The 21038-nt window shown below is 37.6% G+C and overlaps 10 protein-coding genes across 10 annotated transcripts; 4 read left to right on the top strand and 6 right to left on the bottom strand.

Annotated features, from left to right (window-relative positions):
* Positions 1-44: 44 nt before the first annotated feature.
* On the bottom strand, positions 45-1073 carry BRETT_000907 (uncharacterized protein; the record flags this gene model as incomplete). The annotated part of the gene is made up of 1 exon (XM_041279466.1): positions 45-1073. The coding sequence occupies one exon, from the start codon at positions 1071-1073 to the stop codon at positions 45-47; it is 1029 nt and encodes a 342-aa protein (XP_041137680.1).
* A 1105-nt stretch (positions 1074-2178) lies between these two features.
* BRETT_000906 (uncharacterized protein) lies at positions 2179-2583 on the top strand (the record flags this gene model as incomplete). Its single annotated transcript, XM_041279465.1, has 2 exons — positions 2179-2310; positions 2449-2583. The coding sequence occupies 2 exons, from the start codon at positions 2179-2181 to the stop codon at positions 2581-2583; spliced, it is 267 nt and encodes an 88-aa protein (XP_041137679.1).
* Positions 2584-3102: 519 nt separating this feature from the next.
* On the bottom strand, positions 3103-4601 carry LYS21_1 (homocitrate synthase lys21; the record flags this gene model as incomplete). The annotated part of the gene is made up of 2 exons (XM_041279464.1): positions 3103-4406; positions 4580-4601. The coding sequence occupies 2 exons, from the start codon at positions 4599-4601 to the stop codon at positions 3103-3105; spliced, it is 1326 nt and encodes a 441-aa protein (XP_041137678.1).
* Positions 4602-5147: 546 nt separating this feature from the next.
* Positions 5148-7556, bottom strand: BRETT_000904 (uncharacterized protein; the record flags this gene model as incomplete). The annotated part of the gene is made up of 1 exon (XM_041279463.1): positions 5148-7556. The coding sequence occupies one exon, from the start codon at positions 7554-7556 to the stop codon at positions 5148-5150; it is 2409 nt and encodes an 802-aa protein (XP_041137677.1).
* Positions 7557-8221: 665 nt separating this feature from the next.
* Positions 8222-9565, bottom strand: BRETT_000903 (uncharacterized protein; the record flags this gene model as incomplete). The annotated part of the gene is made up of 1 exon (XM_041279462.1): positions 8222-9565. One exon carries the CDS (start codon positions 9563-9565, stop codon positions 8222-8224), a length of 1344 nt encoding a protein of 447 aa, XP_041137676.1.
* A 1021-nt stretch (positions 9566-10586) lies between these two features.
* On the top strand, positions 10587-11582 carry BRETT_000902 (uncharacterized protein; the record flags this gene model as incomplete). Its single annotated transcript, XM_041279461.1, has 1 exon — positions 10587-11582. One exon carries the CDS (start codon positions 10587-10589, stop codon positions 11580-11582), a length of 996 nt encoding a protein of 331 aa, XP_041137675.1.
* Positions 11583-14175: 2593 nt separating this feature from the next.
* On the top strand, positions 14176-15312 carry PPH21 (protein phosphatase type 2A; the record flags this gene model as incomplete). Its single annotated transcript, XM_041279460.1, has 1 exon — positions 14176-15312. The coding sequence occupies one exon, from the start codon at positions 14176-14178 to the stop codon at positions 15310-15312; it is 1137 nt and encodes a 378-aa protein (XP_041137674.1).
* Positions 15313-15953: 641 nt separating this feature from the next.
* On the bottom strand, positions 15954-16550 carry BRETT_000900 (uncharacterized protein; the record flags this gene model as incomplete). Its single annotated transcript, XM_041279459.1, has 1 exon — positions 15954-16550. One exon carries the CDS (start codon positions 16548-16550, stop codon positions 15954-15956), a length of 597 nt encoding a protein of 198 aa, XP_041137673.1.
* Positions 16551-17267: 717 nt separating this feature from the next.
* Positions 17268-17828, top strand: BRETT_000899 (uncharacterized protein; the record flags this gene model as incomplete). The annotated part of the gene is made up of 1 exon (XM_041279458.1): positions 17268-17828. The coding sequence occupies one exon, from the start codon at positions 17268-17270 to the stop codon at positions 17826-17828; it is 561 nt and encodes a 186-aa protein (XP_041137672.1).
* A 109-nt stretch (positions 17829-17937) lies between these two features.
* BRETT_000898 (uncharacterized protein) lies at positions 17938-20355 on the bottom strand (the record flags this gene model as incomplete). Its single annotated transcript, XM_041279457.1, has 1 exon — positions 17938-20355. One exon carries the CDS (start codon positions 20353-20355, stop codon positions 17938-17940), a length of 2418 nt encoding a protein of 805 aa, XP_041137671.1.
* Between the last annotated feature and the right edge of the window lie 683 nt (positions 20356-21038).

The raw sequence follows: 21038 nt of genomic DNA, 5'->3' as shown, positions 1-21038 counted from the left end.
TGTGCTAGTAAAGAGTATATGCAGAGGCGTAAGTTTTAACAACCTCAGAAATCCCGTAAGATTAAAGATCCATCAATAGAGCAGCTGATCAGACGGCTTTCAAAATAATCCACATCATATGATGAACCTATATGTCCACCAAGCCTCGAAAGTAACTTTCGACTTGCAAAATCCCAGATGTATATATAACCATCACTGGAAGAACTGACGACTTTTAGATTTCCATTTGTATTCTTAACCAACTTGGAGTGAGTCAACCAATCATCCTCATTTGCCTGCGATCCATCAAAAACGTAAGGCTTAGCACGGCGACGATGGGAAGAGGACGAATTACCTTTATTGAACACCGTTCTAGAATCAAAGTACTTTATGGATCCATCAACCGACTTACTTATCAAATAATCGGCTGTTCCGGGCGATAAGGAAAGAGAAGTAATATTGCTTGACTGGTTTGATTCTCTCCATAAAGGTTTCGATGTGTTCCTTGGATCATAGCAACTAATAGCAGGATCTATTCCGGCAAAATACAAAGCAACCTCATTTGGATCAATACAACACGTAAGGACTGGATATCCAGACTTTATTATGGAAACAGGGAACTTTGAGCGTATGTCCCATATTTTCACAGTAGCATCATCAGAGCAAGTAATAAGAGCATCCCTTTTAGAAATATCAAGTTGATTCACGCTACCATTGTGATGAAATGTTTTTATCTTAGTTCCCTTGTTTATATCAAATAATGAGGCTGTACTGTCTGCTGATGATAGGAACATTAAAGGATCATCGAGTTGAGACCAAGCGAGCCAAGTAATAGCAGATTTACTAATGGCTGAGGAAAAATCATAACTTATCGGAACCATCTGTGTGTCTGCTGCAAATTTCTCGTCTGCTAGTGAATCGGTATTCCAAAGAACAATTCTTCGGGCTTTTCCCGCGGAAGCGATAAGCTTTCCATCATGATTGAACTTTACCGTATATATGGGGTCTGGCCCCTTTGTAGTGAGACGAAGAGCATTGTAACTTGTACCATCAATGACTCTCTCTGGTGCACTTTTCCGTGTCACTAAAGACATTACTACTTCTCCGGACAAAAATGACAAGACTAAAGTGTGAGAAATAGCTTTTATTTAAAAATCGTGATGCTTGAAAATATTTAAGGAACCGTTTCACTTGGTTGGCGAATCTAAAATTTTTAGGCACCAACCTCGGGTAGCTGGAAACGGCGCCACAAATGATTCATATTTGTGGCGGTGCACAAAATAAATCGGGAATGACGACACCGTTACCACGAACAAATGAAAATGGAGTAATTTCGTCCTGCCAGACCTTGGGTGAGAAAAATATGCATAATTTGCCACTTTTCTTATTGGGAGCAGGCAGGATCCAAAAAACTAGATAAAGCAAGGGATTAGCAGTGATCCATCCCGGCTTTCCTTTAAAGCTGAAAAAAAAAAACTTGACTCACGTGGTTCTTATCTCCAGTAGAGAAACCTTTATTTGGCATATAATCGGACGAAACACTTCGATGCTGTAAGACGGAGAAGCACACCATTTCTGTTTTTTCCCCGCATTTTTTTCCTTCCCGGGCTTCAACGCGAATCATCCAGCATTAAGCTTTTGAATAATAGGGGGCAAAGTAAAATTGTCATTTGAGTGCTGTTACTCCTTGGATGGGTCAGTCACTCATCTTTGACAAATTGTAGATTATTCGGCGTATTCCAATCCTGCTTGTCATTTGATTACAACATTTTTTTTTACTGACATCAATTTTAACACTGGCTCTTCTAATCCTTTATGTGAAGTTTCAGGGATGACAGGGTGGAAATGAGACGAAATGACTTTTCTAAATCGTCTCCTATTCGTCAATCTCATTTTGTCAAGCAGGCAATAAGGGAAATTTAGCATGTTGCGGTTTTTCCCTCAGTAAATTCTCCAAGTTACAAGCTATTTTTTCCTCAAAAATTCGCTGGGTTTTTGTCATTACTCTCTCAATTTTTTTGTGGACAGTACATTCAGCTTTTTTTTTTATCACTTATAAATTTATAAAATTCGTTTAGCCGTGACTAAGCTTTATTTAATAGACCTAATCGTTTCCATATACTTATTTTTCCGACATACTACATTAAACAAACAATTCAATTGCATATACACATATTCGCACTTAATAAGCAATACATAATGTTCGCCAAGAAAGCTATAGTCGATTTTTCGAAGAAGGCTACATCTCTAAGGGGTATGACTGTTAGGTTTAATTCAAATGAAGGAGCCACTGGTGCAGTGAGACCTAACGGTTCGTCTGACAATTTCAGAGTAAGTATTCTTGCATGGTCGTGATTATAAGTCACTGTGAAGATCTATATCAATTCTTGATGATATGGGCTCAGCGTATTTAAAATAGAAAATAGCATTTACTAACTTATGTTGTTAAATTTGACAACTTATCTATAGAAGAGAGAACAAGCGCAGGAAGACTTTTACATTAAGAAACAACAACAAGAGCAAATCGCGGCCTTAAAATCTCAGCTAGCCAAACAAAAGAAGCAGTTGGATAAGCTGGAAGCAGAGGCAGCAAAGAGGGATTAGAACTCTTCATTTATCCAACTTTCATTTTAATTTCTTCTTATTCAGTTGTCCAGTTGCATTCCGTATTGATATGAGGTATTCGTTTTTCGGGCTGAGTTGATAATGGTAACAAAACAAAAACAAAGAATGGCATAACTAATAGTGTCTATAGTGGTTGAGAGACAAAGTGGAGGTGGGCAAAACCTCCAATGGATGTGTGCTTATTTATGTGATGAGATTTTTTTATCTTGTTGTATCGGAGGTCAGCGCTATGTCCTTTATTTTTTTATTTGTGTCTTTTCATACAAACTACCATACAGTTCTGGTCCATTATCATGCCCAATTATCTATTTTATTTCTTAAAAAAATATTCTTATTTGTATTATATTCAACTATTGGTAAATACAGTAGTTTATACATGAATGTATACGACTTTCTCCATCGAACTTATGAAAGAAGAAGATGAATACCGGGAATTGTTCTGTATTCAGTACACTTTGGATACGTGGGCCGAATTCTTAACCAATTGCTCGCCATTGTTTAGTCAATTCTTGGCTTCTTAACACTATCAAGCAAAACTTCGTCCTTATCTGGAATAGAGGGACCATTCGCAGGCTTAACTTGAGGAGTGTGAACGTCAGCATGATAATTCTTAATAATAGAATCAACATCATCGATATTAAGAGCTCTGACATCTCCAAGCTTCTTGATCTTACCAGTGACATTCTTGATTTGATCATCTGTCAAATCCAAGTTCAATTGCTCAACCCTGGCTTTGATAGCATTCCAACCGGTAAGCCTGCTGGCAAATTGAATGTATCTGGAAAGACCAAAGTCTGAAGGATTAAGAATTTCATATGTGTGCGGGTTAGCAAGCATGGCTTTGGCATGGACACCAGCTTTATGCGTAAATGCACAGAATCCAGTAATTGGATTGTTGAACGGAATATTCACCTCGACAGCATCGGCAACCAAACTTTCCAAATTACGGAGCTTATGAAGCTTATACTTGGACAGAACATATTCTCTGTCAGCGGCAATCATACGTGCCATAAATCCACCCAATGGAGTGATACCATTTCTCTCACCAATACCAAGAACGGAAACGTCCACAAGCTTTGCTCCGGCCTCTAAGGCTGTGTAAGAATTAGCAATTGCACATCCGGTATCATTGTGGAAATGACATTCAATATCACAGGAGACGACAGACTTCAAAGTCTTAACTAACTCATACACCTGTCTTGGATTTGCACATCCGACAGTATCTGCAATACCAACACGAGTGACGCCGATCTTGTTAACCGACTTGTAAATGTTTAACAAATCAACAATGTTGGAACGGAAAGAATCCTCCGAAGAGAAACGAATCTCAATTCCCTTCGATTTAATAAATTCTATAACATCGATAGCTGCCTTGGCAATATATGACATATCTTTACCGTGTGGATGCTGTCTCAAGTACTTAGAGGCACCAATAACAATATCGACACCATCAACACCCGTATCCACAGCAATCTTAGCGGCTTCCATATCACATTTAATATGCGTCAAAATCTTAGCTCTCAATCCCAAGTTACAAATTGCCTCACAGTCTTTTCTGCATTGCTCAGAAGCGCATGGAGAGGTCACTTCAATATAATCCGCACCGAAATCATCCAAAGCTTTAGCAATCTCTATTTTTTTTTCAGTAGTGAAAAAAGCATTAGCAAATTGCTCTCCCTCTCTAAGCGTTGACTCAATAATCTTAAAAGAGGTCACGTTAGAAAGATAATCTCCTGGATTAGGTCCATAAGGGTTCTTTATCACCTTCTTATGCGGTTCTTCGCTGACTTTCTGATAATCCTCTGCAAAGAGTGTTAGTATAAATCCTTTATTTTGCTTATGTTTTCAAAGGGCAACATAGAGCTTGCTTAACATTGAAAATTCAAACGGGCAAAGGGCTTACATAATAATGATTTGATCATGCATGTTCACCTCTTAACCATTTCATGCAATGCTTCTTGCCGATAATACGTACCTGACCGTTGCGTAGTTGCCATTTTTAATATACTATAATATGAATGTGTGAAACTTGTGTAAGTGACTTAAAGACTTCTAAGATATATTAAATAATGGTGCTTCTCTTTGTGTTACCTAGAGGCGAGAAATATGTTTATATATTAACCATAAAACATGTTGGCGGTAATTACTCATTCATCAATGGGAAAGTAGTGGATGAAAATATGAATGATCAGGGAAAAAAAAATTTTTTTGTCATTGAATTATTTCAGCCGGATGCTCAATCTAGAAAGGGGGGACCCAGGCTTTGATAAACGGTTGAGAAACATGAAAATTGATAAAAGGGCATAGTAAAAAAAAAAAAGAGAGACACGAAGAGCTACTTAAAGGAAAACTTTGAAATAACAAAGCAATTTATCGAAGCAAACATTTATATTATCCACAACTATAGTTTTTAGGCATAGTAGAAATACATAGATATAGATAAAATAAAGGTGATTCCCAATTCCAATACAGACAAATCAGATGCAAAAGTAAGAACAAAGAATCCGGTATGGGCAAGACGGGTATACCAACACATGTAATAATTATGATAGATAGATGTAAGTGCTTCCGTCATCACTACGTGAAAGGTATTGCTCATCAATAAGAACTTCGATGGCCTTTTTTATGTCGCCAACTGTAGGTTTAAAACGATCAATTATTTGAAAAACCTCATTTGTTAGTCTTTCGTGCTTGCATTGCTTCCGTGCTTTCATTATACGCACAATACATGCTTTCAAGAGCTCATGATGCCTTCTCTCAACCTCCTCATTCAATTCACTGCTCTCATTTTTGATGTCTGCAGGATGCACACCAGCAGCAAAGTTGACCTTAATTCTTTTTGAAGTATACTCATTTACAATTGTGAATGATGTAGCAGGATTTGTAATCTGGTCCTCTCCAACTGGCGATTGCACCAAAAGCTTGTTTCTAACAAATGGAATCATGTTAGCTTTGAAGACAGCCGGAGGCAACGCTGTTTTCTCCATTAACTGATACGAGGTCATAGTATCCTTTTCATTAAAGGGGGAGAGGATAGAATACTGGAATAGAGTAACCGTGAAATGGTAAGGAGGTCTTCCTGGACGGGATAGATTATTCACCTTCAGCTCTATTCTGGATCGATTCCAGATCCAATTTAATTGCCTGCCGCTATAACGTTCTCTGTAAATACTTTCAAATTTCTCTTGGGTCGAAATTAACTCAGAAGGAAGCATGAAAGATTCGTTGGATCCCCTGAATATTGCATTCCAGGATGATGAATCTAAAATTCTTGGCTCAAGACTTGTGACAAACTGCTGAGAATTGGTGTCGTCGGTTGTATCAGAAATTGCCTCGCGATAATACCTTCCCAACTCCCTTGAGATACGGATATCATTAAACATATTCGTAATTTTTGTAGTATATTCAATACTGTTGGATGTTTTCAAATGTTGAATGATGACTTCCTCACGTTCCTCGTCCTCAGGTGACATAGAACCACTCATCAATCTTTTAGAGAGATATCTCCTGTACCACACTTCGAAACTCTCTTTGTCATCAATAAACTTGAACACAGACATTAACTCATCAACAGACATATTACCGAAATTCTCTTTATGTCTAAGAATATCATCGCTGTATTTTGCTAAAAGATCAGGGGTTCTAGATTTAGATCGTGACGTAGGGGTAGCAATCGAATTGGCATTGATAAACGATCTACATGCACAATCCAAGGCTTTAACGAAAACTTCACTGTTGTCAAATGCCTTATCGACAACACTCATAAACTTGAAGTAAACGGAAAGAAGTGTTTTAATGTATAATTTTGCATCCACGTAATCACCTTTTTTATGCCTTGAATGCTTACGATGATGCTCGACAGGTGATTTGTTGGTCTGCTCAGCTTCGTGTGCAGCCTGTAGTCTGCCTTTTAATTGATTAACAGCCACCAAACCTTGCTGCTTAACATATTCTTGGAAACTTTGTAATAAAGGTCCAACAGTCATTGGAACACGCCGAAGAAGATGATACATCTTTCGTATATCATCATATCTACCTTCGTCAAGCAATGGTGTCAACTCAGCTCTAATTTCTGCTGCATGGTTGGTGATCAACACCTGATTGAGCACATCATTTAATGGACGCCGGGTATGGTCATTGAGTTCCTCTAAACGTTTTAGTTCTTCATCGATCCTTTGCTGAGCCTTCACCAAATAATTCACAACACCGTGCTCTTGAATATATTTCCCGGACTCCTCAGTGTAAAAGTTGAATGTTTCAGTTAGGAAAGTTTTTTCAAAATCGTTTATGTAAACAGATAAATTCTGCTTTTTAAGATCATTGACATCAAATCCTAACAAAACAAAGGATTTAATTGCAAAGCTAAGATTTCCAACTGAATCAATCTTATTTTCCCTCTGGAGTCTTATCTGTTCCATAATTTGTTTCATTAGTATGGGCAGATTTGCATGAAATTTGTAATCTCTCCAGGAAAGAAGGCACAAACTGAGGATGTCATAAATTTCTCTGTGACCATCGGCACGCTCTTTAGCAACCCAATACCGATTAATATAATCCAAAACATCATTTAAACGAGTAGATCCAATTAGGTATCTCTGCCAACTGCGAATGTAAAATTGAAGGAAAGTTTCGCCACCCTTTTGTTTAAGATTTTCCAAATAGAATTTTAGGTACTCTTGAAGCTTATAGTATAATTCAGCACCAACTAGTTTAACAGTCCCCTTTCCATCATGATCCTTACTAACAGCTGGAGGGCGCCTTGTAGATGCGGTGGTACAGTAATTGTAAACCTTTGAATATGTTTGGGTATACATACGGGAGTCTAATGGAGAGTTCTTCTCATCACCCAAAATAATGTGAATTGCAGGCTCTATTTCCTTCCATGTCTTTTCCAGAAATGGATCATCTTGCTTTATTGATCCTTCTGGAGAGGAAATTGTAGCCACACTCATCAATATTTATGTCTGAAAAAGATCAAATACTATGTTTGACGTGTAACGTAACCTTGTATTCGCACTCTCCTGGTTGTCTTCAGCTAACCTATAATTTTTTTTAATTTAATATTGGAATTCCCCCAATTTTCTTTGAAAATAAAGGACCTTGTATGATTTCTCCTTCCAACTTGATTTATGCTTCACAATTTATGATCAGAGATGCCTATCATTAAGAGTATTATAGGTAACCTGACAATTGAAAACAAGGAAACTAAAAAAAAAAGTTAGGGGAAAAAATAGCGAGCGAGATCGACCGACGACATACTTGAGATGAAAGGGAGAAAACAAATAGTGTAAATTTTGTACAAAATTACTAGGCCCCATGATAGTTTAGTAAAACATCGAATTGAATTGATTTACAAATTAAGAATTATAAGAAATAGAAATAAGAACATATGATTTTGTTTCGCCTGTTATTATTGTATTAACTCATATATATATCGGCTGCCTTTGCTCTTCACAGCAAGTGATCTAATCTTCCTTACACCAAAGTATTATGTACTGCTCGGGAACAATCAGATAAAATCAAAGTATAGCCGTTGAATAATTAGCGTGAATAATAAGAGTTATGATGAAAATTTAGCAAGAACGCAAATTCAATATAATGCAAATATGGAAATATTTCAGTTTCTATTGCGTGCATCCGTGACAACATGCACAACTCTGAAGACTCCAATAGTAAACGTGACACACCAGGAAACTAGAATGAGAAATAGAAAAGCAGTGAGTACTCTTTGACGGTCACATATAGTACCACGAGTTATAGGCAAGTCCTCAGTACTGGTAGATTGACAGATTCCAGACGAATCGAACAATTCTTGATACGCTAATCCCAAATCTGCCGAATTAAAAATAATAAACAGTAGGTCAAGAAGAATGAGTCTGATTTTGGCCGTAGGGTTCCTAAGCCCGAGAGGCTGTGAAGTGAACTCATCATATGTCGTGTACAATATATAGAACACGGCAATTGATTGAACACAGACAGTCATAACAGGTGATGGTGAAATCGAATTACCTTTGTGGGTGCCCAATTTTACCAAATTTCCGCCCAATCCAAGTGTAATTACGGTTAAAGCCAAAGTGATAAGACGGAAGGCTAAAGGAACATATGCATTTGAGAGCAAGGATTCCACCAGTCTCGGTTTCCAGTTCTTTCGATTTTCCTGTATCCAGTATCTGGCTCTTTCTTTATAATGTTGTCGTCTCTCTTTTGCGCTCATATACACGTGTCTCCTTTTATTATGGGATATACTTCCATCATCATCCGAATCATTTGATTCCAAATCATAACTCTCCTTAAACGAATCGTAATCTGCACTTGAAAGAGTGGACGATTTTTGGAAGCATCGCACTAAACGTGATTCTCCTTTCCATTTATCATCTAATCTGTAACCATCAAGTATAGTATTTGAGCCAGTTGTTTCTCCCTGTTCAGACTTTAACGAAGGAATAGCGACTGTCCCTAAAAAATCTCGCCATTTTGATGCATTTGTATCGTTTTTAAAGGTTTGAATAAAAGGATCATTATTTCCCTGATGAATTGTATCTAGCTTAACAAATCCATTCAAATTCTTGACACTGTCGGCTTCTTCCTGTCCTTTTTCATATGGCTTATCTGACGACTTTGCTAGTCTCTCTAAGACATACACAGGAACAGGCTGGACAGTTTTACTTGTCGTACCGTTATTGAAATATCGACTTCCTTTGCTTATAATATTATGAACATGATCGACAACATTTGGAGATCCCACATATCCATTTCTAGTATGCAGCTGCTCTATACGAATGTTGTTGCTAATAGCATCAATCGAACGCTTAGGCCCAAGAATCATTCTTTGCACATGGCCTTCAGCTGCTTTTTGTGGTTTTTCAATGATCATTGCATTAACTGATGGCAAGCTCCCCTCATTTTCTTGTTCAACTGATATTTTATCATCCAATGGGTTTCCATTCTGCAATAAAGACATAATTGATATAATATATAACTTAGCTGCAGCAGAAAGGACAACCTGATTGGATAAACAGTGGGTACTCCTTTTCTGGTACAACTCAAAACTTTCTATTGTAATAAATGCGTAGAATAATTAAAAGTGCATAGTTTTTATGAAGGCTTCAAATGATACATGAAGGTTTAACTTTAAGTTGCTGAACAGCTAACTTTGATACAATCATTCGGTTTCCAAGAAATTTAGCGCTGAATTTATTTATTAGAATGCCTAATCAGGCAAAAAGCAGCGGACAGGAGTTTTTTTTTTTTAAAAAAAAAATATATATATATGATTACCAGAAAATGCTTGGAGCATCAACACTCCAATGCTAGCTCTCTGCAGAATTAGTTATTCCTTTTAACTAAGTATGAATTTTTCACATAATTTATAACATCTTTTTATGCGGAACAGTTATGAGGCGAGTGAGGAAATTAAATGAATCTCCTGCCGCAAAGTACACATAAGACAACTTGACTTCACAATCATATGAACCAACTGAAAATATACCACCATTTCCCAAAAAAATCTTACATCTCTACACGATACATGAGTGCGATGAATCTTGATTATTGAATACACAAAAAAGCAGAAGAAAGCCAACAAACGTAGAATACTTTTATTTTGAAATTCCCGATGCTTATACAGGAACCATCTTGTACACACAGTCTCGGTTTCTTCATAATTGAATCAAACTGAAGAAGATAGTAAGTACATTATTACCACCCACATTCATCCGGAATTTCTAAAAGCCGAGATTTATTTATGCGCAGAGGATGCGGCTGTAGCACCGATTGCTATTAGGGAAGGCAAAAAAAAAAGCCCCAATTCACTAAATTTCAATCACTTAATATATTCTAACCAGAGAGTCTGACGCTTTTATTTACCGAAACTTTGGTTACATGGGAATCAAACAGTAAGGTGTTCTTTAATTGAATGCTTGCATATAAGGCGACCGATTGGCTGTACTTCTTCGGGCTACACAAGAATTTAACCACACTAAATGCTACCGTGTCTTCTTACCAAGTATGCCAAGGGCAGCTTAAGACCCAGATTTACATATTTTGCAAGCTTACAATATAGTACAAAACCTATTACAAAGAAGATATGGGGTCCTAAGTATAATTATGATGATCTTGCTATATACTTAATGGCCATCCCAATTACTACCAAACATTCGTACATTTTCTCGAGGTATTCGGAGAAGGCTCTCTTGGGAGGGAAACCATCGTTGGAAGCAAGGATTGTGAATAAATTTGCAAATCTTTGGAATAGGATGGAAACTTCTGAAAAATCAATGAATAAAAAGATAGTAAAGGTGCTGAACAAGTGGTTAGCAAGCATTCCTTGGATCGAAACTTCATTGAAATCATTACCATCAAAGAAGAATATTAATAGATTTACAAAAGCAGAGGACAAACCTGTCAGTCATCATGAAATTGTTCGGTCAAACATTAAACCTGATGATTTGAAATCAATACCATTATTCTATCCTGCAAATCTACTCAGTATGGATAAAATTGTCGGACAAATCAGCCCAGATCTGGGACTTCTTTACCGAAGACACAAGAAATTGCTTCTACACGATATTCTTCTTTTGCCCTTGACAATTCCAATCATTCTTATTCCTATTGTTCCAAATATCCCTGGGTTTTACTTAACATACAGGGCATACTGTCATTGGAAGGTTCTCTTGGGAATTTCACATTTAAAATATTTATTGGAAACAGGTAATCATCTTGTTCCGGAGGAAATTCAAATGGAAGATGTGTACAAAGTAACGTCCGATATTCAATGTAAAGACAATGTTAAACACTGTATCGAGGTTGGCGATGAACCAGAAAGTCTCGTTATATCTGAAGACATTGTTCCAGCCATATGCAACTCTTTTGGTGTGCCAGGGTTAACAGGTAATATACTTACTGCGATTAGACAAGAGAGAAAACGCTTGAAAGAAGGTGCTCCGGAATTTCCTTGGAAAGACCAACTTGATAAATAAATAGTTGGCTGTACTCAGCATTGGACCATGAAATAGCTAGTATAGCATCTATTTATATTGCAATTGATGAATAATTTAATTTAATATCCGTTTCAGCAAAGAGGGAAAGAAAAAGAATGAAGTAATGCCTCCTGGACATCTGCATATTCTAATCTACGCCAGGGGAGAGACCTAAATTCTGCTAATAGGTACTCCTTTCATTGTGCTTGGGGGAAATTAATTCCTCTTCCTACTATGAACTTGTAATTTAAATATTGTACATAGCATGTTTTTATTCACTTACATTAATATGATCTTAAAAACTAATTGATAAGTGCCCCTTAATTATTCATGATGAGGAAATGTAGGATTATTTTTTTAATTAAGAAGTACGCAGATTTCTAAGATATCGATTGAGAATTTATTCGAAGTATTAAACGCATGTATACATACCATATTGATTGCCCAAAAAAGGTATCTTGTTCCCAATCAGTGCATTCAACCATTATGTTATCAATTATTCTGTGAGTAGAGTGTAATAGAGTGACTGCACACAATGTTGAAAATATTTCAGGTACAGTACACGTCTACACATATTACCGCAATTATCATCTAACTAACATCTAAACATATAAGAAGATGCCTAATCACTGCCAACAAAAATATAAAATTTAATCGGTTACTTCATAACATAGTACACACAGAAAAAATAACTTATCAGCCAAAATTCTTGGGAATACTTCAACTCTGAAGGATTCAAACCAAATATTCTTTTGCGTTCATATGCAGCGCCAAAATGCCATTTCTGTAAGTATACCCCAACTGTATTGAATGGTGCCTCTAGTAAAATATAAAGGGAAAAATTAGGTGCCAATTTGCATCACGTGATATACTAAAGGGTTGTAAGACTTCCCAATAGTTCAACCCGCAAGGGTTCCGCAGCTAGGGAAAAAAGAGTATTACCGATTAATGCTAAAAAAAATATAGGCGTTCTCTCACCTTCTTTTTTACTCCCCTCTTCTGGTGGAATTTTTTTTTGGAAATGCGAGGAGTTGAAAAATTGATACACAATCACTGCGCCATACTCTCACTTGTGTGCTCTCTTAATGTAAACGATTTTCTTCTTTCGATTTATTTTTCTTTTCTTTCTTCAGACTTTAATACTTATCTTTCCCTAGATAACTATTATAAAATAATACCACAATGAGAGCCAAGTGGAGAAAGAAAAGAGTTAGAAGATTAAAGCGGAAGAGAAGAAAGGTCAGAGCAAGATCGAAATGAGCGGCTTACCGTAACTTCGGAGCGAGAACTTGCTCCAGAAGGACATGGGAGTTTAGGTTGCCGGTGTATTGGTTTGGTGAATTGTTAATTCCTGTGAATTAATGGATTAGAATCAAGTGATTGGCGTTTTTATGAGGAAACATCCAAATTATGACACAATTATGGTGTTCTTTTCCGGGAACGGTCTGTTTAATAAATTTCATGCCGAATGGACAATTCGCCCTCAAATAACTCTTCCAGCTCTTTTATAGTTCAATATAATTTAATGATATTGCTCATTTATAAAGATGTGTGATCAATGTGTAGGGGTCAGTAATGAATTTAAAATAGTACTCGGGTACAGAGGTAACGCTTATGTATTCGTATAACCTTCTAGTACAATGGGGACATGCTGGGTAAATGAAATTGCTTGTCGGATAGCTCTTTTAAAAAAGATCTGATCTATAAGTTAAAGCTTACATACATGGCTTTCAAGATTTTGAGATACATCTATGCACAATATCATATATATTGCACAAGTTGACAGACACATTCTAGATTCCATTCCTTCCTTCATAATCAAGACAAATATTGCTCACATTTTAAGCTATATGTCGGTGACTACTTTAAAGGCAATAGTAGGGATCTTGGTTTTGCTTTCGTCCTTATTTATTATCTAGTTACGAAAACACACGGTGATTGTTATTGCAATCTTTCACCGAAGCACAAATATTAAAAAAAAAAAAAAGGTGAAACAAAGAAAGCTAACTTAAGCCAAAATTCCTCATCTCACTTGGACGTATTCCAGGCATGCAGCGCTGTTAACCATTTCTTCCAATTTTTTTTTGTACTTTTCCGGCTTTTCCCCTCACGCCCATCCGCCTTCTCAGGTTTCAAAAATGGAAGTAGGAGGAATTTTGTAAAATATGTTCTAAATTAACAGATCACATACTATTCAGACAACTTATCTACCGACGGGGACAATTTCTTGCCTAACTTAACAATATATTATTTGAAAGAATAGAAGACTACATCCGCAGTTATTTTACCTTCTTTTCTCCAGTGCTATTACATTTAGTTCAGTATTGGGCTCATTTTAATAGACTTGCAAATAAAAATTAGACAACATTATCTGAAATTGGGCTATTTTTTTTTGGAGCCATCAATTTTTATTTAAGCTTTAACCAGAAAAGTGGCATTTGCATAACACTGCGGTAAACTTATACGAAAGGTTGAACAGATCATTTGAAGACATAACACAAATCAATTCAAGTTTCCTTCTCCCCTTTTCTACCAGCATATTTACTGAACTGTACAAAAATTCCTTCTTAAGGAACAAATATAATCAATAGCAATGATGGATGTTGATTCAGATGTTCAAATGGATGACGCTGTTGACCAGCGAGATGCTACTTCACAAGCGGTGACCGAAAACAATGAAAATGGCATGAATGCAGGTGACGGAGATGCTGTTATGACGTCAACAGATTCCTCATTATCACAACAGGAAGACACATCAACGGAAGTGGGAAAACCAATACAACAGGCTCCGATCAGTACAACAGATCCAACGACCAAAATAAACACATTAGATGGTTGGATAGATCAGTTAAAACAATGTAAGCCGCTTTCAGAGAGTTCGGTTAAGGAATTATGCGACATGGCCATGGAAGTGCTAAAGGACGAGGAAAATGTTCAGCCAGTTCATGTTCCAGTGACTATTTGTGGTGATATTCATGGCCAATTTCATGACTTGATGGAACTCTTTAAAATTGGTGGTCCATGCCCAGATACAAATTATCTCTTTATGGGTGATTACGTGGATAGAGGGTACTACAGCGTTGAAACAGTCAGCTTTCTGGTTGCCATGAAGGTCAGATATCCAAAGAGAATCACGATCTTGAGGGGAAACCATGAAAGCAGGCAAATTACTCAGGTGTATGGATTTTACGATGAGTGCTTCAGGAAATATGGGTCAGCGAACGTTTGGAAGATGTTTACAGATCTTTTCGACTATCTTCCGATAACTGCATTAGTGGATAATTCTATATTTTGTCTACATGGTGGTTTGTCGCCTATGATTGAGACGATAGATCAAGTTCGTGAGCTTAATAGATTTCAGGAGGTTCCACACGAGGGTCCTATGTGCGATTTGCTATGGTCTGATCCAGATGATCGTGGTGGTTGGGGAATCTCACCTAGAGGTGCCGGATTCACCTTTGGACAGGATATCTCAGAGCAGTTTAATCATACAAACGGCCTATCGCTTACAGCAAGAGCCCATCAATTGGTCATGGAAGGTTACAGCTGGTCGCATCCAGACTTGGTGGTGACAATCTTTTCAGCCCCTAATTACTGTTACAGATGTGGTAATCAAGCTGCTATCATGGAGGTGGATGAAAATCACAACAGGGATTTCTTGCAGTATGATCCATCTATTAGACCAGGAGAACCTACCGTTACAAGAAAAACCCCGGATTACTTCTTATGAACATAGCAGTTCTCGAGTTTTAATTGAACAAAACAAATGCGACGGTATTTGCATGAAAGTCATGATGATTTACTTAAAAGAATCATCGTCTTTTCAATCCAACAATCATATGATGGTCCGCATAAAATAAGGCAACTTTTTGTTTATTTTTTGTCAGCCTCTTTGTTTCATTCTTGCTTTCTTTTCTTGATCGATGTCCCCTGTCTTTTTATTCTTAGTCTCCTTCTTGTTATCTTTGTTTTATCCCTATGTTCATGTTTGCACTTTTCTTGTCAATTAGACATTTAGCTTTATATCATAATCCGTACTCACTGCAGTTAAAGAAAAAGTTATTGTTTATAAACTGTGTACATTTCAGGTTCAACATGGTGCTGAAGCGATGCGATCTTAAAAACAAAAAGCTAAAATAATGATAAATTAAAGCAAGCATCAGTCAGTAAAGACCCATACCGGAAAATCCTGCTCTGATTTCGGGTAATCGCATCTAACGCTTCTTAATCATATACTACCAAAATTTCAAATTGTTACGATTTATTATTATTAGCGGACGTAAACTGATTTTTACATAGAAGGACTAACAAAAAGTTAATAAAATCATTCCCTTAGTTCTCCCATGTCACAAAAAAGCAATTCTTTCATTCTTATTTTGTAATTTGGAAGCTCCATGGAAGAGCCAGGTGTGTTGTTTTATCGTCGTCGATAAACTTGGACAAAGCCTTATAAGATCCCCTGGCCAAAAATCCAGAAGGTGCCTCAACATCAGGGAATTTTTTCTCATAATATGGTTTATCCTCTGTGTTTGGTGCATATGACCCTAGAGGCTCATCCATACGATCAACGGTAATACCTGCCTTCTTCACACCTTGAAGGTAGCGAAGACCAGTAATGATGTCATGCTGTATTTTAAACCGGATCACTAGATTGTATATCGAGTTTTCCTTAATCTTAAACTTGATCTCTTTCTTTTTCAAAGACTCCGTATCTTCTTTCTCTAAATTAATAATTACCGGATCCTGACCCTTTATGTTCAAAGCCATGGAAAGGACAATAACAGTTCTTTTATCCCCAGGTGCAACGGGCAAAGGCTTACCCGTGTTAAGACCCAGACTTTTTTTCCATTTGTTCAATGATTCGTCATTGGCATCCAACTTGGTATATTCTTCAATAGTTTTCTTCTGGCCAACCTTGAAACCAGGCACTTCCTCAGGGACAAGTTCCTTGCTTAAATCTTCAGCCATGGTCTGCTCTTATTTTTTGTATCAAGAATTCAGTACTCAGATAGATAAATGTGTAACTGCCTTGACTTGAACTAAAGGTAATAAATTCAGAGGATCCGAGAGAATGCGAAATATTGGCATTTCCGAATGAAGGATCAAGATGGCACATTTAAAGTGAGACGCGAAAAAAAGAAAAAGAACATAGAAGAGCGGCTAATGAATAGAACAACAATTCATGCCAGAAATTTCGCGAAATGGGACGCTTGTTAGTTGACAGGAATTAACATTCCAATGGAAGCATACTTATTCCTGCAACGCAAAACTTTGGTGAGACAATAAAACAATGCAGGGGAATGAAAAAAAAACATTATGGATCTTCTCAATTCATTATAATGCGTTACAGGGACTCAAATTATATGTGCACAATCAGCGAAAATGCTGAAAGAAGACCGTTTTAGAGACATTAGATGATCCTTGGGTCGAACGTAGCAGATTCGTTAAGTATGAGTTTGAACTGAGTATATAATGAAGTAATACTTGGCATTTCAATTAGACTACGGAGATAGCCGATATCGCGTACTGCTTTTTTTTAAGGCTTACTCTAAATGTCGAGCTTTAAATACTTTAATACCGCCACGAACCGAATAAGAACTGTGTTCAAATTTGAATAATTTCAAAGTTATGCTGCGGCAGGAGACTTAAGCCATAGGATCGTAAGCAGAGTTTTGCAAGTTGAACATGAAATTACCAGATCCTCAAGCATTATCTCAAATTCTGAGATCAGAGCAGGTAACAGTTATAGATACGTTATTTGAACATAACGATAAATTTGCGGACTTCATAATTAAAAAGGTCCTTAGCCATAATGAACGATATGGTTCATATAGAGAATTTATAAAGGCGGTGAGAATACAACTCATTCAACTTGCAGATAATTATGAAAAAAGTATGACGGGAGACCTAGGTGATATGGTAAGATCGGTTATTAGTGCACATCCTAGGCTAGGAATACAGCAGGCGTCGGCTCTTTCTGTCTCTTCTGCAAGAGAGCAAAAATCACTACAATCAGGAAAGCCGGAACTTGCGAGACAATTATTAGCATTAAATCAAGAATACGAACATTGCTTCCCAGGCTTGAGGTTCGTGGTATTTGTAAATGGACGGAGTCGCCAAGAGATCACCAAAATCATGCGGAAACGAATCACTCGTGATGACTATAATCTGGAGGTGCGTGATGCATTCAGTGCAATGTGCGATATTGCACTGGATCGAATAAAAAAGGGGAACAGCAAGCTGTAAGCAATATAGCATGTACATGGCCTGATACTGATAATATGTATTATTTGCCTATTCGGCTACATTTGATTTCTTAATCATCGTTTATTTAAATACACACAATGCTTAACAACTACGTTTTAGGAGCAATCCCCTCAGGATTCTTCTCCTCGGATGCTTGGGTATCTTCTGTGCTCGTGGGAGTGTAATCGGAAAAGGAGGTGCTAGCATCTGACGGTCCTTTTTCACCATTCAACTGGCTTGATGACTGTATATCTATATCCTGATCATCACGACTTTCGTTAGAGTAGTGCTGTGGCCTACCAAATCCACTTGTGTGCCTATTACCCCCATTAAATCTATGATTGTTGTTGCCACTGTTGCCATCTTTATTACTACTATTATTATTATTGCTGTTGTTGCTGTTGCTGTTGCTATCTGTGTGACTTCTGTAACCTCCACCCCTGTTCATATCAAAATTGTTACTGCTATACCTGTAGTTATATCGGTTGTATTGCTGGCGTCTCCGTCCACCAGCATGTTCGTTATTGTGATATCGCTGTCCCGCATCCCTTGAGTTGAACATGTAACCCGGTGCATTTGGCGATGACGGAATCATGAACTGCTGTTGTGGAATATTAGGCAGACTGGCAGGACCTAAGTTAACTGGAATTGCTGTTGGAGACCGTACTCCTCCTGCTGATGGATCCATAAATGGCGATGGTGGATAAAAGACAGGCAGAACGGTCCCTGTTGGGGATATTGATGGAGGAGGAGGTGGTGGTAGTTGAGGTAGCCTAGCAACTGATTGCGAATTGCCGGCACCAGAAACATCACCTTCAGATTGGATCGGGGAGGAGGCATGATTACTTGCTGATGATGCTACTTTCTTGTCAATGCATATTTTTTCCGGCTTGGCTTGCGATTTGTCAGAGGATGGCTTTTCGCTGGTATGTACTTCCCCCTTCGAGTTGCCTCTCACTTCTTTATCTTGATTCTTGGTATTGGCACCTCCTTCTGGTTGCTGACCTCCTTTTTGCGATGAAGCATCCACGGAGTTTATCTTTTGATATGCGGGTGGGTAGAAGAAGCCGTAAGTTGGGCTTGCTGGGGACCCAAGTGGAACTGCACCTGGAATAATAGGTGATGTTCCTGGAGATGGGGAGGAACCAGGAGAGTTTGGGATGCGTGGTTGTGGTATATATTGATAGCCACACAGATATGGAGTGAAAAAAGGGTATGGTGGCATGCCTGGTTGTGGCGATAATGAAGACTGAAACGGAGATTGCTGCATCGATTGATCCGTATATGTTGAGCCCGGGTATCTTCCAGAAATAATACTGCAATTATTGTACGGATTTTGTGGTCCATAACCACGATATTTGTTGTATCTATAGTCGTGCTTGTAGGTATTGTATCGCCGATTATTTCTTCTGAACTTGCCAAAGTTTGAAGATCCATGTCTCTGCATCATTCTACTATTATCATTTGGTTGTGGTTCTTCGTCATTCGAACCATCTGGAGAATTATTTCCATCACCGTCTTCAAACGGATCTCCGTTGCTTTCTTCGTCCCCTGCCTCGCGAGCAACTCTATCCTTCGCCTGTTGATATTTTTGTTCTCGGCTGAATCTTCCATCTTCTCTCCTACTGACTGAAGTTGTGGCGCTAGCAGCCGATGTCACAATTGAAGAAGAAGAAGATCTTGAGGAGGGATGCCTTCTCATAATACGTATATTCCTCCGACCGCCAGAAATAAAGCCATTGGTAGTGCTATTTGAAGCATTATTGCTACCTGCTTCAGAACTGACTAGCCCGACTTCTGAAGGTAGAGACTCAGCATCAACACAATGAAACTTTTCCTTATAAGCGCCATATATTTGCGATAATTTTACTCTATTCAATTTTTCCATTGGATCGAATTTTAGGTTCCTAAAATCCAAGGGCTTGATATTTCCGTCTTCGTCAAACTTCGCTGTCCGCTTTATCTCATCATCAGCATTGACAAGGGATGTATTTATCTTGAAAAGGACCATTGAGTATCCATCATTAGACAAAATATGCCCTAAATTGTAATATTCAGCTAATTTGTGAGTAAGAAGCCTGTAGTAAGAATTGAGGGGTGTCAGCTTCCATGAATCCACATTGGGCTTGACAATAAAATCCACAATTTCCGACTCTAAGTTGAGAACAAACATACGATCACTCGATCTGATTCGACCATCCGAAGTACGATTACGTGAGTTCATATCAAACAAAGATTTTACAAGAATTTCCGGAACTTTATAGCCTGATGAAATTTCACGAATCATATCTTCCATATCTGTCGCTTTTAAACCAATTGGTTTGAACTTTGTTGTATCAAAAGTATTATAATCCTCACGAGAAATATTTTTTGTCGAATTTTCTTCGGATGAAAAGCTTTCCTTTGTTTGCCTGATTGAGCCCGTTTCATCTTTACTGTTTTCAATACTTGAAATTGTAGGAACAGTATCAACTTCGGTCGAATCTGGATTCGATATGGCGGGCACGGGAACTCTTTCAGACGTCATTTTGATATTTCCTTATATGCTTTCTGATCAAATGGTCTCAATTGAGTAAATAAAAATGAAAGGCTAGTTAGTGCAATGGGGTATCAGCTAAAACCTATAAATATTGCAATTGAGCAACAAGTTATGTGTAGACCTAAAAATAAGCCAGAATTAATCATTCATAAACCTTGAAAACTCAAGGATTTTTGACTCTGGGGAAAGAGGTGAAGACTTCAAGTTCGTGCTTTTCAAAGGTTTGTTTAAGGGTTGGTTAGAAATTGCTTGTAAGGGGAAAACGGGAAATGAAGCTCCCAAACGAACCTAAAAAAAAAATAAAAAAAAGTCCATAAATGAAAAATAGAAAAGGAAAAAGAGCGAGGCTTTACTTTACAGGAAGAATGAATGAAACGCGAAACAATCGGAACAAGGTTAAAGTAAAGTTTTCCAGATACATACCTTTTTGTGCATATTTGACTTTTGTGTGTGGCTACATTAATATTATCTCTCATTTCACGGCCATATCAGCAGATTTAATCTATTACAGCTTTAAGCTTTTACTTGGAAGCATAATAACCGTCTGATTATTACGGAGTACGATTGTAACGAAATTCAACCAAGCCGAACTTGGTATTTTCTTGAGTAGTTAGTTGTCTGAAAAAAAAATTCAAGATAAGTAAATTCAAGAATCGAAAGAATCGGAAATG

Source organism: Brettanomyces bruxellensis, chromosome 8 (genome assembly GCF_011074885.1).
Source record: "Brettanomyces bruxellensis chromosome 8, complete sequence".
NCBI lineage: Eukaryota > Fungi > Ascomycota > Pichiomycetes > Pichiales > Pichiaceae > Brettanomyces > Brettanomyces bruxellensis.
The sequence above is the reverse complement of the archived record's forward strand: the minus strand, read 5'-3'. Positions and strand labels throughout refer to the sequence as shown.